Source organism: Tursiops truncatus, chromosome 20 (assembly GCF_011762595.2).
Source record: "Tursiops truncatus isolate mTurTru1 chromosome 20, mTurTru1.mat.Y, whole genome shotgun sequence".
NCBI classification, from domain to species: Eukaryota; Metazoa; Chordata; class Mammalia; order Artiodactyla; family Delphinidae; genus Tursiops; species Tursiops truncatus.
Window position 1 is genome coordinate 57399663 of NC_047053.1, and position 15580 is coordinate 57415242.

The 15580-nt window shown below is 37.3% G+C and overlaps 1 protein-coding gene across 28 annotated transcripts in view; it reads right to left on the reverse strand.

Moving 5' to 3' along the window:
* CEP112 (centrosomal protein 112) overlaps positions 1-15580 on the reverse strand; it is a 416875-nt gene that overhangs the window by 300530 nt on the left and 100765 nt on the right. For all 28 annotated transcript variants that reach the window (XM_019938648.3, XM_073796991.1, XM_073796992.1 and 25 more), the window contains 5 exons: positions 13698-13852; positions 13251-13380; positions 12388-12480; positions 11462-11521; positions 5343-5422 (listed from right to left, as the gene is read on the reverse strand). In XM_019938648.3, coding sequence (XP_019794207.2) covers positions 5343-5422; positions 11462-11521; positions 12388-12480; positions 13251-13380; positions 13698-13852 — 518 coding nt within the window. The remainder of the gene's footprint in view (positions 1-5342; positions 5423-11461; positions 11522-12387; positions 12481-13250; positions 13381-13697; positions 13853-15580) is intronic.

Consider the following 15580-nt stretch of genomic DNA (forward strand, 5'->3'; position numbering starts at 1 on the left):
TGTATGAAGCGTCCAACCCAGAATATACAACTCCCTACGTATTTTAAGCTGCATAACACACACCCTAACAGACAGTCAAAATACACACTTAATATAAAAGAACCAACTTGTGATAGTTAAGTAACACAAATTCCTTGCAAACTGTCTGTTTCAAAAGCAGGATCTGGCTGTAGAGTGACACGGAGGCAGACCTGAACAAAGGGAGGCGTATCATGTTGTGTGTGGAAAGATTCAACATTAAAAGATGTCAGTTCTTCCTTTGTTGAACTGTATCTGTTCAGCAACATTAACAAAAAGACTAATGGTTTTTCTTTTTTAACTAGACAAGCTAATTATAAATCTCCAATGGAAAAATATAAACAAGAAAAAAAGGAAGATTCTGAAAAAGCACAGGTGACAGGATAAGCAGTCTGACTAGACACTAAACATTACCTTTAAACAGTGGAAATCAACAGAGTATGGGACTGGCACAAGCATTTTCAGATCTCTCAAACAGAACCAAAAGTCTAGACCCAAGTCCAATGATAAAGGTTCTGTAGCAGAACTCTGAAGAGGGAAAGGCTAGGTCATTAAATTAATGATGTTGAAATGACTGGGTAACCACTTAACAAAAAGCAAAAGCAACAGGATCCATCTCTCACAACCTACACTGGATACATTCCAAATGGGTCACAGATTTAAATGTTAAAATCAAACCATGTATGTACTAGGAGAAAAATGGAAACATTTTCATCATGTGTTCATCAATAAAGAATTAGTGAAATAAAGTACATCAAATACATAAAACAGAATGGGGAAGCTCTTTCTGTCCTTACATGAAATAACCTCCAAGATACGTTAAGTGAAAAATATCAGGATATAGGTAGCACATAAGGGGAAGAGATAGTGGGGAAAGAGTATCAATGCTTCCATATGAAAGGATACACAGGGAATTGGTAACACTGCTCCTTCCCAAGAGGAAAAATGTACAGCGAGAGGGCTCCTACGGAAGGGGACTTTTCCCTGTATGCTCATTTTTCCTATCTTTCATATTTCAAACCATGGAACTCTATTACCTAGCTTTAAAAAGTTATTTTTAAAAACTGTAAGGGTACAAGAAGCCACTGTTTCACTTTTCCTTATATTTATTGACAGCAAAGTCTAAATGAGAGCCAACTTAACAGACATTTCTAAATATTTATATAATCAAATATCTCATATATCTACATTTTGTGTATTATATAAATTGGCAAAAAGTCAGCTAAACATATGTTTCAGGGTTATAAAGTAATTGTGACAAAAATTCAAGATAATGATTTAAAAGGGGACTCATGAAATACCCAGTTTTCATGAGACACCTCCTATTACCAAAAATGCATGTTTGTTTGTTTTAGTAACATGAAAGCGTCTGGCCTGAGGTTACAGCCCAGATTTAAATTTGCCTCATCTCTCTGTATTTTTTTAAACCCAGTAAAAGTTTTATTTGTGGTGGATACATTCAGACACAGTCATGTATACATGTACATGTATATGTTAGCAACTACAACAGAAAGAATATGTTTTAGTTAAACAAGGGCTTGCCTCCTGTAGGGTCATTCATAATCATATCATCTAAAGACTGATTTTGTAACATGTTCTAGTGAAATTACCACTACTCACTTTCAGTACTAACTGAAAAACAGAAAGCTTATATATATTAGTGTCAGAGTAGAAATATTTATGATGTTTACAATTGACAATACAAAAAAGTTAAAATGGATCGGAATAAATGTTTCAAGACAGTTTTGTATTTTACTGCCAGAGAGGGGTTTGAAAAAGGTATCAGTCAAAAAGATGACGCTTCCCTGGTGGTGCAGTGCTTAAGGATGCACCTGCCAATGCAGGGGACATGGGTTTGAGCTCTGATCCGGGAATATCCCACATGCCGCAGAGCAACTAAGCCCATGTGCCACAACTACTGAGCCTGAGCTCTAGAGCCCACGAGCCACAACTACTGAAGACAGTGAGCCACAATTACTGAAGCCCACGTGCCACAACTACTGAAGTCCACGTGCCTAGAGCCCATGCTCCACAACAAGAGAAGCCACAGCAATGAGAAGCCCGCGTACCACAACGAAGAGTAGCCCCCGCTCGCCACAGCTAGAGAAAGCCTGCGCGCAGCAACAAAGACCCAATGCAGCCAAAAATAAATAAAATAAAAATAAATAAATATTTTACAAAAAGATGACTTTGGAATGTCTCAGTGAATGCTTTAAAATAGTCAATTTATACAATATCTCAGAACAATGCTTTATTAGTTTTATAGCACCAAAAACTTAGAAATCAAATTTGGTAAACATATAAATATCAAAAAAGGGATAAACCAAATCTATACTATCTACATCTGTTGTTCATAGGTTTTAACTCCTCCAAAAAAATAACATACTTTTTCAGTGTTAGTCCTTCAGAGAGTTACACCAAGTTATTTTATTACCTATGGTAATTTTCCATTCGGTACTACGTTTCCCATTTACTTTAATTACCTAGCTTTGAAAAATGAACACACAAAATTCATACCATTGGGCTTCCCTGTCGGCGCAGTGGCTGAGAGTCCGCCTGCCGATGCAGGGGACGCGGGTTCGTGCCCCGGTCCGGGAAGATCCCACATGGCGCGGACCGGCTGGGCCCGTGAGCCATGGCCGCTGAGCCTGCGCGTCCGGAGCCTGGGCTCCGCAACGGGAGAGGCCACAGCAGTGAGGGGCCCGCGTACCGCAAAAAAAAAAAAAAAAAATTCATACCATTTACAGTTATAGTTTCAGATAATTTTCAGTTACTGGAGGTTATTAAAATATTTTCTGCAACAAAAATGAAATAGGAAGCAAAAAACTGTTTAGGATATGTGTAGAATAAAAATTGTAAGTAGTAGGACAGTAATATTAATTAAACTGTTCTTATTTTTCTGAAAAACAGTAACAAGTAGGCAAATTAGCTTTAGGAGTTACATTTACAGTGAGTGCTAACTTCAAATCAGTGCCCCTCTTAAATACCAACAGGGTCTGAAGCATCAACTTGAGCTCTAAACCAAAGATTGCGTTGGACCCACTTTCATGTATTCATATGTACATTAATTCACATGTTAATTCCAGCTCTCTGACATCCTCCACTATACGTTCAACAACCCTACTGAGTGAAAGAATGAATGAATAAATGAATGAATACCACCACATTCTAAAAGTGAGATTTGTTTCACCTTTGTGCATATTTTTATTACAAAAAAAATGCTAATAATCATGGCAAATTTCCATATCATATGCCTGTCTTTTAGAAAAATGGAATTGTCTCTGGACCAACCGGGTCTAACACTATTCTTAGATTGAAAAGCAGTAGCAGTTGCCCCAGAATATTTTCCTCTGGGAAGACAGCCAGGTTGTACTGTTTACTTTGAAGTTCAGACCACACAATAACTTACGCTACTATTTTCAGACCAGATTGCTCCTGCTATACCAGGTGCTATATTGTTAAGGCCATACCAACATTTAGTGTAAATGAAGACATCATCTACACAAGGAATGGAAGAAACAGATCCACAGGGGAATGTTATTAACAATCTAAACTAGCTTTTTTTAACTCCAAGTAAAATTTGGTATTTTGGTAAAGACCTCTAAAGCCTTGAATAGATTATGTTGCATACAGCAACTACAGAGGCTTCAGGGTGTTTTCACCGTCCACTGGTGAACATTAAAAGACCATGCTGTCTTACACATCGACTCCCAATTCTCCAACTGCAAACAGTCTTTCTTATTATTCCAATTGCACTTATGTCAACAACTTGATACCTAACACTCCAGGGACTTCAAATGCCTACCCTGGACTATAAAATTGTTAAGAACAGGATTATGTCTCGAGCTACAGTTTCTAAACCTTCGATTTCCTTTCGTATGATAATACAGTATATAGACATTGTAGGTACTAGACAAATATTTGTTGATTTCCTGTTATTTGAAGGAATTACCTCTTCCTTTATGGATATAAAATACACATCAACAAGCTAATGGAAAAAGTATAAAGAAATTACAAAAAAAAACCAGACAAGGTAGAACAAAAAAGAAACCAAAGTGTGGTAAGTTGAATATACGAAGAAAGTTGTGAATCAACATTTTAAGGAGGAAAAAAAATGAATTAATGAGGGATAAAGGGAGGGCATCCCATGCATAAAGCAAGAATGCCCTAGTTGTGTCACTATTCAAGTTGGGGTATAAGATACAGTTATCTGGCTTAATGTTTAATGGACATTGCAGTTCTCCTCTAATCTCACCTACTTCATATGTGGTGACGTGAACAAATAAGCACCAATCCTGGTATAGGTAAGAAACTGATACCCTGTGATGTCACAGCACATAGATTATTTTAAGATGTCCTATTCAGCAACCCATTCAGGACATTTTACTAACAAGCAGAGTGAAGGAGAGGGAACGTCCGGTTATGCAATCTTCCCAGGAAGAATTTGATACTAGGTTTCTTTGATCCTGGATATTCTTTTTGGCCTTTCTCTAAATTTTCCTCTTTGGAGGTTTGGAAAAGCATAAAAAATGGAATGTGCTGATTCACTGGGAGTTAGCTAGATATACTGTGCCCAAGTAAGCTTCCCTTCCTAAATCACTTTCTTGGGGCAGGTACCCTATTGACCTCTATGCTGTGAAAGTTCTCATCACTCCGGACTGTAACTGCCAAAGTGCATGAATATCTTCCCAACTGGACTATAATACAGGTCCCTCCAGGAAGGAATTAGGCATTGCCTGAAACATGGTGAGAACGCAACCGTTACTGAATAAATCAATGTTCTCCAGCTAAAAACTGCAGGATAATACCTAGTGATAAGTAGGGCCTAATCGACTTAGTAAATGAATGGAAAAGACAAATAAAATATAACATTTTAATGTGTATGTTTACGTACCATAAGACAAAAGCTTTGCTAAACAATGCCTGTATAGTAGTCCATTTTTAAATATAACAACTGAAACATTTCATTACCCAAATTCCTCCCAAAAAAGCTACAGAGGAACTTCTAAATGTCCTAGATCTAAATCTTATTGTTGCTATTGTTTTTAAATCTGTTTTCATGTGAGAGGAAGAAAGCATCTGAAACCACTAAGTTGTCTTTCTTACCTTCCTATCGTTTCAAGACAGCTGAACTGATATTTTTCCTTTACTGGCTAGTAATAAAATTCTGAAAATAGAGACTGATGATAGAAAACCGACTCGAGCTAAACCACAACACGGTTATGATAAAAATATTATAATGTTTGAGTTTTAGTTACTTAATTTGGCTCACAGTTTAGAATAAGAGTATTTCTTTTAATTAACTATATTACAATTTTACTTACTTCAAAGCCTCCTCAAATTTATGGATTTTCTTTTGAGCGTCTTCTTTTTCTTTATCAAGTTCAGTCTGCAAGTCATGAACCTGCCGTGACAAAGATATAAAGTTTACTAAAAGACAAGTCAAGTTTACTCAAAGGAGAAATACAATGAAACAGTAATCTTAAATCTATTTTTAATATAAAATTAGATTTAGATTTTTCAAGATAGAGGCTTGGTTAACCATAATCATTTACCATAGAATTATCTTAATAGTATTCTCCCAGTAATAATTTTCTGGTCAATGTTAATCATTGTTTAAATGTACCTGCACGTGGATTCCCTGTAAAATAAACTGATATGTAAGAAATTCAAAAAGGGAGGAATCACTTTTGAATTTTTTTAACATTACATATTAACCAAAGGAAATTAATCCAACAAGACACAGGAGAATACAATAAATAACGTGTCTATATTCCCCCAAAACATACAGGTTATGATGAAACAGTCTTCCACTTCTGGGAATGATCTATATAACCATCTACTGAGTTTGGGGGGAAGTCCCCCCACCCTGAGAATCTCTTTACTAAATGTGGCATCCTCTGAACAGGTGGGATGGCAGCAAGAATAATGAGGGTCAAATGAATATTTCTCTTCACAGAAAGCTCTTCGTATGCAAATGCAGACAAGCATACCTAACATGGACCCATTATACGGATCTAAAAATAGGAAAAGGAAACTGCTACAGCTGGAGGGAAGGGGAGAGTAAAACAGCAGCTGTGGTCCCACAGAGGAGACAGCTGAGGGTGCAGAGCCCAGCTGGAAGGTAAGGGAGCTCAAGTCACTTAGCGGGCGGGGGTCCCGAGCACAACCCGCCGGCAATCCAGGTGAGGCGGACTGCGTGCCTGGTGGGGCACAGGAGGTGGGGGAGGAGTGAGAAGAACGAAGTCAACGAAGCGCACGCACACACGCCCCCACACACACAGTCACAAACCTTTTCAAACCCTGAGTCAGTGCTCCTCAAAAATACCTGTATTTAGTTAGCTACTTATTGGTTTGGACAGAGAACTATTTAGCTCAAAAATTCTATGTCCTTTAGCCTTTTCCTATTACAATTCTCTTATATTTTTCTCCTTTGGTATTTTAGTAAAATAAATAAACTGCCTGTAAAGTGAAAGAGTGAGGACAGAGGGGAGCTTTTCCAGGACAATATTTGATCAAAAGCGCCTACTGGCTGCTGTGATGGCGATCACCAGGTGTAGAGTACCTCCACTTCCACCTCAGCCTTTTCTTTCCCTATGATACCTGTTTCTCCTTCATGGACATCATGTCTTCGGGGATTCTACTGATGAATTTCTTAATGTTTTCTTTTGAAGAAACTTCTTTCTCCGAGTCGCCTGTATCACGCTCTCCTCCCTTTGCTCCACAATATTTCTTCCACAGACCCCATTCTGGCTTCTTCCTCTTACTCATTCTTAAACAGAGTATTATCTGTTCAGAGTTGGTGCTTGACCAAAAAAAAAAAATACGGGGGACATAACGCTGCTCCTGTCCCACGTCCCCTAGTGAGGTCTCCTCAGAGCTGCAGTGAAAATCCAGTTCCCAGGAAATCCCCAGGAGGGTTTGGGGAGGTTTTCCCTCACCCCACAGACTAGGTCTCGGGTTCGGCGAAACCACACGTTACGTGGAAACCTCGCAGGACCCGCGATCAGAGCCACTGGCAAGTCAACAGCACCTGACACACTGGCCTCCAGCTGGCTGCACGAGCAGGGCTCCCCCTCGATTTCCTGCTCGGTTTTCTTCTGGGACTCAGGACTCTCTGCACGCTAGCATAATTGAGATTTACCCGCTTCGGTGAAGATGTCAAAAACTGAACCAACTTTGAGAAAAATCTATTAGGGTTACACGGTGATTATGATCGCAAGCTCTGGAGCCAGACTGCACAGGTTTCGCCCCTTCACAAGCTACTCGACACTGTGCCTCAGTCGCCTCTTTAGAAAATGAGGACGGAAATCAGGATGAGCATGCTTTTCAAAAACTGTGATGAGTTAATAAGTGACTCCAGGTAAAGCTCTTAGAACAATATTGGGAACATGATAAATGCTCAGCAGTGTTAATTATCATCACCTCCCCAGACTAAATACTCTATACACAAACATTTTCTTGAAAATTCAAGGTCATTATGAACACCCCAAACCACAATACAGCATGCCACATAATGGAATTCCCTGTGGACTATTTGCCCTTTCAGAAAACGGCCCCTGAATTGCTAAGAACTTTGAGTTCTCGTAAGCACTTTTTACCACTCACGATTCAATCTTAACCTTGGTCAAGTTCTAGCTGCCACTTCCTGATTGGCTTGTGCTACCCAAGCACCTTGATCTAATTTATCGCTTCTAAACTATTAGGACCATTTCTAAAGCAGCAATGAGGCTATCTGGGTGGGAGAATGAGAGCCTTCCCTCTGAGTGAAACATGCATGTGTCAACGCACAGGCTTCTGAGTTGGTGGCTCCTCAAAGCTAAAAGCTGTTTCTCATTTATTTTTATATCCTCGGCACTCAGCACAACACTTGGCCCGCACTAGAATAGTCAATAAATGCTGTTCTGGGTTTGTTTTTTGCTTATTTGTTCTTAATTGCATATATGTGTATTGAACGCTAAAGGGACCCTTGGGGTTATACTTTTAGTTTCTACCTATATTCCAGAGAGCTGGGGGTGACGGCAATAATGCTTCTGAAAGTAGTAATGGCAGTGGGAGATAAGCCTTACATTGACTTGCTTGCAATCCTTTCCCTACTATATGGTTAGCATCAGAAATGAATTTTAATAATTTAAATAATGGAAACACAAACCAGATAGACAAAGACACAGCATATATTCTCCAACACGGGCGTCTGCTGTAAATGAGTGAGCCAGGCAGCCAGAAGCACATTTATCGAGCATTTAGTAAATGTAGATTTCATTCCCGTGCACCCTAAGAAGTTAAGTTATCAAAAAGGTGTGCTTGTATAAAGAAGAAAGAGGTTTGCTATGTGCAAGGAAACAGATGGCGGCAGACACCACAGCATAAAGAAGAGCGTGGAACCGCGGCTGGCTCGTGCATGGACCAGCCGACGGCCCCACCGCGTCTCGCAACCACACTGCCCACTCTGCTTCTCACCATGACAAATACGGTGCATTGCGCGCCATTAACTCTATAAACCATTTCACTGCACAATTTCATTTGTTAAAGCTTCACTCAAGACACCTGTCCTCTTAAAGAAAATTAGGCCGGTAGTAGTTGGAAAACACTATGCGATACACATAGAACTGTGTAAATTTAAATTTTTTTAACCTAATTAAAAGAATTATATATAAACACTAAAGACTGGAATAACTATTCCTAATAATTTTGAACTCCATCAGACTTTAGATCTCAACTGTGACACAGTTACATCAGAATTATTATAAGTAGATATTTCAATTCCAGCACATTTTAGGATATACATGCTTAACATCTGTCTCATGAACGTCTTTCGGTAAACAGCACCATCTTTTAACTCTCTGGTGCCTGTGTGGAAAACAGGCAACAGGTTACTTGTAGGAGGCAGGTGTTTCCTTGCTAGTAAAATCATTCAGCCTAACCGTTTCCTGATTTAAACAGATTAGGACACTTCATCAAACAATGAAATTTAGTTTTACTACCTGTTATTTGTTTGATGTTCAAAGATCTGAAGAGCAGGTAACAGCCACCAGAGATCAATAAAGACCATTAGGTAATGTGTGTGTGCTCAAATCAGGGACAGCATCTGATGCTGCTTCTCTTACCTCAAAGACAAGTTAGACTCTGATGCTGCTTTCTTGTTGGCATGAGGAAATAATGTCATTCAGATGGCATTTCCTCCTCCTGAACAGATATTCAGAACTTAGTTTTATACCAAAAGTTACTGAATGCGCACACCTGTAACACTGTCTAAGACAAAAACAAAAGCGCTATCCATCCCACTTGGCTATCCGGTTACACAGTCTGGTGCTCGGTAAGATTTATGTCAGCTCTCTGAGCAGTCAAAGAGGATATTCCCTGAGGGGGGTACGGGACATCAAATCTTCAAGGGCTGAGATCACAGCAGGTTTAATAAAGAAAGAAGAACAGATGTCAATTTAAAAGGGGGAGATTATGGAATTAATTGTAAAACAAAAAGTGGCACGCTGAGCGCCATTTTCTTCCAATACAAACAACGTTAGAACGTATGCAATACGTACAACTACGCTTATTTGTCTTTACAGATGGCTGCTATTCTAAACACATCTTATTTACACTGAAAACAATTAACACTCTTTAACTAGTTACGTTATTTAAAAGCGAGACCACTTGATAGCTCACGGAAAGGGAAAAGCTGTAGTTATGACACCTAATTAAAAGGATTTAGGTCTGCTCCCTGAAGTGAAACAGAATAGGATGGGGGAAGGTGGCTGGCTAGGGATGAACTGAGCTTTAACATTCTGTTTCTTGTGTGTGTCCATCAGGGAGAGGGGCTGGTGCAGAAACCTGAGTTTACTCAGTGGCCGAACAGCCAAGAAAAGACCGTGGTAGGAGAGACTCTGCCTCTCCAGCCCCAACTCTGTATGTCACAGCCCACAGGGGGACTCAACTTTGGGGTAGGAAGACAATCTTGTATATGAGTCAGTGTGCGCCTTCCTCCTGGTACCAAACCCTCTGGGGCTCACAGGTAAGCAGATGCCATCACTCAGGAGGAGGGCTGACCACGGAGTGTGACAGAGCAGGAGGCCAGGAAGGTGGCCCTGATGGATGGGGAGCCAGACATCTGCCCAAAGAAAGAACAAAGGACTAACAGGTACACCCAGAGGATGTGCATGCCTCAGGCAGTGGGGAGCAAGGCTTATGACAGTGCATGGTCTGCTCTGGGTAAGTCAGATTGTTAAGCAGCTGCATGGCTCAACAGTAGACACCGAAAAAATTCTTTATTTCAGTGAAAGCAGTATTTCTCCCTCCTGTTCAGATATCATTTTGTAGGCATGAAATATATTCAGTATCTTGCATTGAGCTGTATTAAAACTGCAGGGGAAAGAAACTTGAACAATAAGAAAATTAATTATAATTTTAAAGAGCACATATTTAGGTCAATGCACATCAGAAGAAATACTCACTTTTCCAAAGGACAGAAACCTTCTTCCCAGACACTAAGCTGCTGGAGAGCAGAGTCTATGGCTAGCTCACCCTCAACCCCTCCCCTGCATCCGGTGGCCGGTGTGATGCCTCGCCCGTGAAAGCAGTTAGTGCACGTCTGCTGTGGCGATGCGCATAGATAAGATGGGGTGTTACATCTTTTAACAATTTTGTGCTATAAAATCTGTCTGATTTTAATTTGTATGTATTTTAATTAGTTGAAGGGGTAACTTTTTTCTCATTTTCCATTATGTGGGTATTTTACAAGAGGATTAATTTGGTGGCTGTTAGAACTGTAAATAATTACAAAAGCAGCAACAAAATCTTTGCTATTTCAATTACAGTCATACAGCAAACAACAAATTCAAAACTCAAGTTTGAAAGTCACAGACACAGAATTCTATACTTTATCACCGAAGGTGTCAACAGTGTGGCAGTGACCCTAGTTGTTACTGGTAACAAGGACACCAGCATGCACCAGTAGAAACAGTCACTACCGTCACTGCTCTAAATCGCAAGAGACAATGACTAATCCGTTTCTTACTAATCGATCGTAGTAGACAGTGCTGTCACTGTTTCATATTCTTTGGTTAATTTCTTAGAGTTCTTATTACACATATGATACAACAGAAAAAAATAACACCCAACAGTCACATCACATTTTTACTGGCAGAAAGAAAATATAATTTCAAACGGTTATTATGAAAGGTGAACATAATAATCCTCTTCACTCAAATATAACAGGGAAGTGGTGTTTTAATGTTGATATAATTAAAAATCAAACTGAAGAAGCTGTTTATAAACATGAAAAAGAAGCTGTTCATAAACATGAAAAAGAAGAAAAATTTGATTACTGGCTAACTGAAATGAACTCAGAAATAAGAGCTGGAATGCACGGCTGTATAAAAATCAACCCTCATTCTTAACTGCCTCATGTGCTATTTTAAATGTCATAGCTTCCCATGAAACATATTACCTTTTTCTCATAGGTGCGTTTTAAGTGACATTTCTCCATTTGAAACTTATTTTCTTGATCCTGTGAATAATAAATATTTATCTTTATTATACTTAAAATTGCTTCTAGGGTCAATAACATTGGTAATCTAATGAAACAAATCAATCTCTTTGATGACAAACCTTATTTGAGTCTTGCATATTATTAAGAGAGCCCTACCTGTCCAGTTTTCTAAACTACAACTAGAAACATGCATAGCTTTATGTTGGAGGCCATAAAACCTTAGTTATCTGAAGATGTTACCACTCTCAAAAGTACATACTTTACAGTGAAAGAGAAACTTTCTGATCCTTAGAATTAGGAGATCACTTAAAAATGACCAAATGAATCAACATGAAAATAATAGGTTTGAAGTTATATCATATAGAAGTGCTTGGTATTTTTTGACCATGAGAGAAAAGGCAAGATCTAAAAGGTGTGAAAGAGGGAGTTCCCTGGCAGTCCAATGGTTGGGACGCCGCACTTCCACCGCAGGGGGATCCTGAGGAACTAGGATCCCACATGCCGAGCGGTGCAGCCCAAACAATAAATTAATTAATTAAAGGTGTGAAAGAAAGAGAGAGAAATTATAAAGAATGGCAGATAATAATTTAAAGAGAGGAAATAATTCTAAAATAATAATATATTTAAATAAGGTTTATTCTTTTAACTAATCTCAAAAAAAGTAGATTGTTCAAATTAAAATTATTGTTCTTTTTACGCTATATCCCATTAGCATCTACTTTTGTTAAAGTAAATAAGATGAAAAATGATATAGTGCAATAAAAGAATCAGAAATGGCTACCTGCATTTCTGAGTTTTTTTCATCGACTCTCATTTATATGTATATACCAAGAAAAGGAGAGGTGAGTTTTAGCCATTATTCTGTGTAAAAAGACAGGACTCACCTTTAACTGCTGCTTTCTTTGAAGTTCTGATTCCTGTAACTGCTGTTTTAATTGACAGATGTTCTGTTCTAATTCTTTAATCATACCAGATGCCTAAAAAGATTTTAAGAAAATAATAAAAAAATGAAACTTTGATTTTTCTACCATCTTACAAACTTCTGGTTGAATAAATTTAACTTTTTTCCCCCCCTGAAGCTTCAGTTAGAATTAAAATTATCTATAAATCTGAATTTTTAAAAAATTTTAAGTTAAAAAATCTTTTAAAGTAAAAAGATAAATTAAGTACTGCATGGCATTTAAAGTTATGAAAATATAATACTGATGTAAAAAGAATAGGCATACAGAAAACTTTTTAAATTTTAATTTTAAAACCAAATCCACTGGAATATTTAATTCATGAAATATCAAGTAATTAACTATTTTAGTATTGAGGTTATAGGATTTTCTTTGCAGAAAGTTTCAATTATCTGACACAAAAGTGTGTGGGTGCCCCTGAGGGTGTCTGTGGGCTCATATAAGCATATGTGATGGCAGGAAAACTAAACCATAACCAAGATTTCAAAATAATAATAATAATGTATAGAGTTACTCCAAAATATGTATTATTAACACAACTGAACATTTCTTCTCGGATTTTTATGTTTCCTCCTTTAAAAACTTTGGTAATTAAAAGGGTTAATTTATAGCAGATTTTAGTTTATTAAATATTTGCGTTATGCTATATATTAGACACTTAGCATTAAATTAAGCAAAGGAGAGACTAATTTAAAGGCCAGATAGTAGTTAGCTTCTACTACCTTTGGCTATATGCTGAGTAAAGGAAATAAGTACTTTGTATGGACATCTACCAGCATCTATAATACCTTAGAAGTTGAAAGAGCATGTTCCTTTTTCAGAAGGTTTATATCAGCATCATATCTGGTTTGTAACAGTTTCATGTTTTGCTCATAATCATTTACAAGATGATCCTTCTCTTTATGCAATGTGTTGCGCCTAAAAGCAATCAGAGAATAAAACATATTTCCAATATATTTATAATCAATCTCTAAAATGGAATTTTTTAGTCAACCAAATCCAAATGCATTATCTTTCAATATATCAAGTAAGTATCCACATTTTTATCAACTGTTTTTAAACAGTATGCTTCTTATATTAAATGGTACTTTAAAAAATTTAACAAATGGCAGCATTTAGATTGGAAACCTCCCAAGTTAAATGCACAAGTGTGATTAATTTCAGCAGATAATTTAATAGAGTTAATATCAGTACTTTATAGCCACACCTGAGAGATATCTGACTTCAGACAATACCTTGCCTTTACTTCTTGTAATTCATTACATGTTATCTGGCAACATCTCTCAAGTTCCAATTTTTCTTGAATTAATTTCTGCTTCTGTAAATTACTGTTCTCTGCTTCTCCAGTCAGCTGCTGGACACGGGACTCCAGTTCTTTGATCATCTGGTTCTAAAATAATGGGTCATTGTTAAGAAAGCCTCTAACTTTATAACAATTCTGTATCATTAAATAGCCTGAAGAAAAAATACAACGTATGAGAGAGAAGAATATGAAAAAACAAATGTATCATAAACCATACTAATAAAAACTAAACCAACCTCTAAATTAACCAAGTCTCTTTTTTAAAAAAAGGAGTGCTTTCTACCATAAAAGTAAGGCTAATGTGTTTATATGCTTTTAGCCATTCATTCATTCACTGAATAAATATTTACTGAACCCGGCACTATTCTCATCTAGGGACATAGCAGTAAATAGAAGAGGTGAAGCCCTTAGCCTCCAGAAAGTTATATTCTTATGAAACTTAATAAATCTGTATTTGTTAGGTGAGTATTCAGCAGTTATTTGCCCTTCATTTGAAGTTTTAGAGAGTTTTTAAATTATAAAAGCAATGTAATAACATGTTCAAAAAAGAAACTCATAACCCAAATATTTTAATAAAGAGGTTATAAGTGACACATATAGTATCACATAAGTGTACAGGAATATTTTATTACATAGCTGCAGTGTTTGTGCACAAATTTTTCATTCATTTTTTTATTTACTTACCATTTTATCAAAAGCACTTCATTTTTCCACAGTCTTCAAAATTATCACATAATTAAATCATTTCCTTCTTATTTGATAGTTAAGTTGTGATGAATATTTTATCTTTATGGAACTAGATAAAGGTGTTTACAACTAGGTACTTTATCTAAAATTAGGGTAAGCAAGCATTAGCTAAAAGGATAATCAATTTTCATTTTAATGATTACACTTCCAGTAATTAGAAAAGGTTAGGATGACGTTCCAGATAGTATCCTTTTATACTCATTCTAAGACGAACATTTAAAATAAAGTTTAAGTATTAAATAATATTACAGCCCCAACATCCTGTATTCATTTCATTCTTTTTTTTTAATGTTTATTTCCTTATTAGTCATCCATTTTATACACATTAGTGTATACATGTCAATCCCAATCTCCCAATTCATCACACCACCACACCACCACCCCGCTGCTTTCCCCTCTTGGTGTGAATACATTTGTTCTCCACATCTGTGTCTCAGTTTCTGCCCTGCAAAATGCTTCATCTGTACCATTTTTCTAGGTTCCACATATATGAGTTAATATATGATATTTGTTTTTCTCTTTCTGACTTACTTCACTCTGTATGACAATCTCTAGATCCATCCATGTCTCTACAAATGACCCAATTGCATTCCTTTTTATGGCTGAGTAACATTCCATTGTGTATATGTACCACATCTTCTTCATCCATTCATCTGTCGATGGGCATTTAGGTTGCTTCCATGTCCTGGCTATTATAAACAGTGCTGCAATGAACATTGGGGTGCATGTGTCTCTTTGAATTATGGTTTTCTCAGGGTATATGCCCAGTAGTGGGATTGCTGGATCATATGGTAATTCTATTTTTAGTTCTTTAAGGAACCTCCGTACCGTTCTCCATAGTGGCTGTATCAATTTACATTCCCACCAACAGTGCAAGAGGGTTCCCTTTTCTCCACACCCTCTCCAGCATTCGTTGTTTGTAGATTTTCTGATGATGCCCATTCTAACTGGTGTGAGGTGATATCTCATTGTAGTTTTCATTTGCATTTCTCTAATAATTAGTGATGTTGAGCAGGTTTTCATGTGTTTCTTGGCCATCTGTATGTCTTCTTTGGAGAAATGTCTATT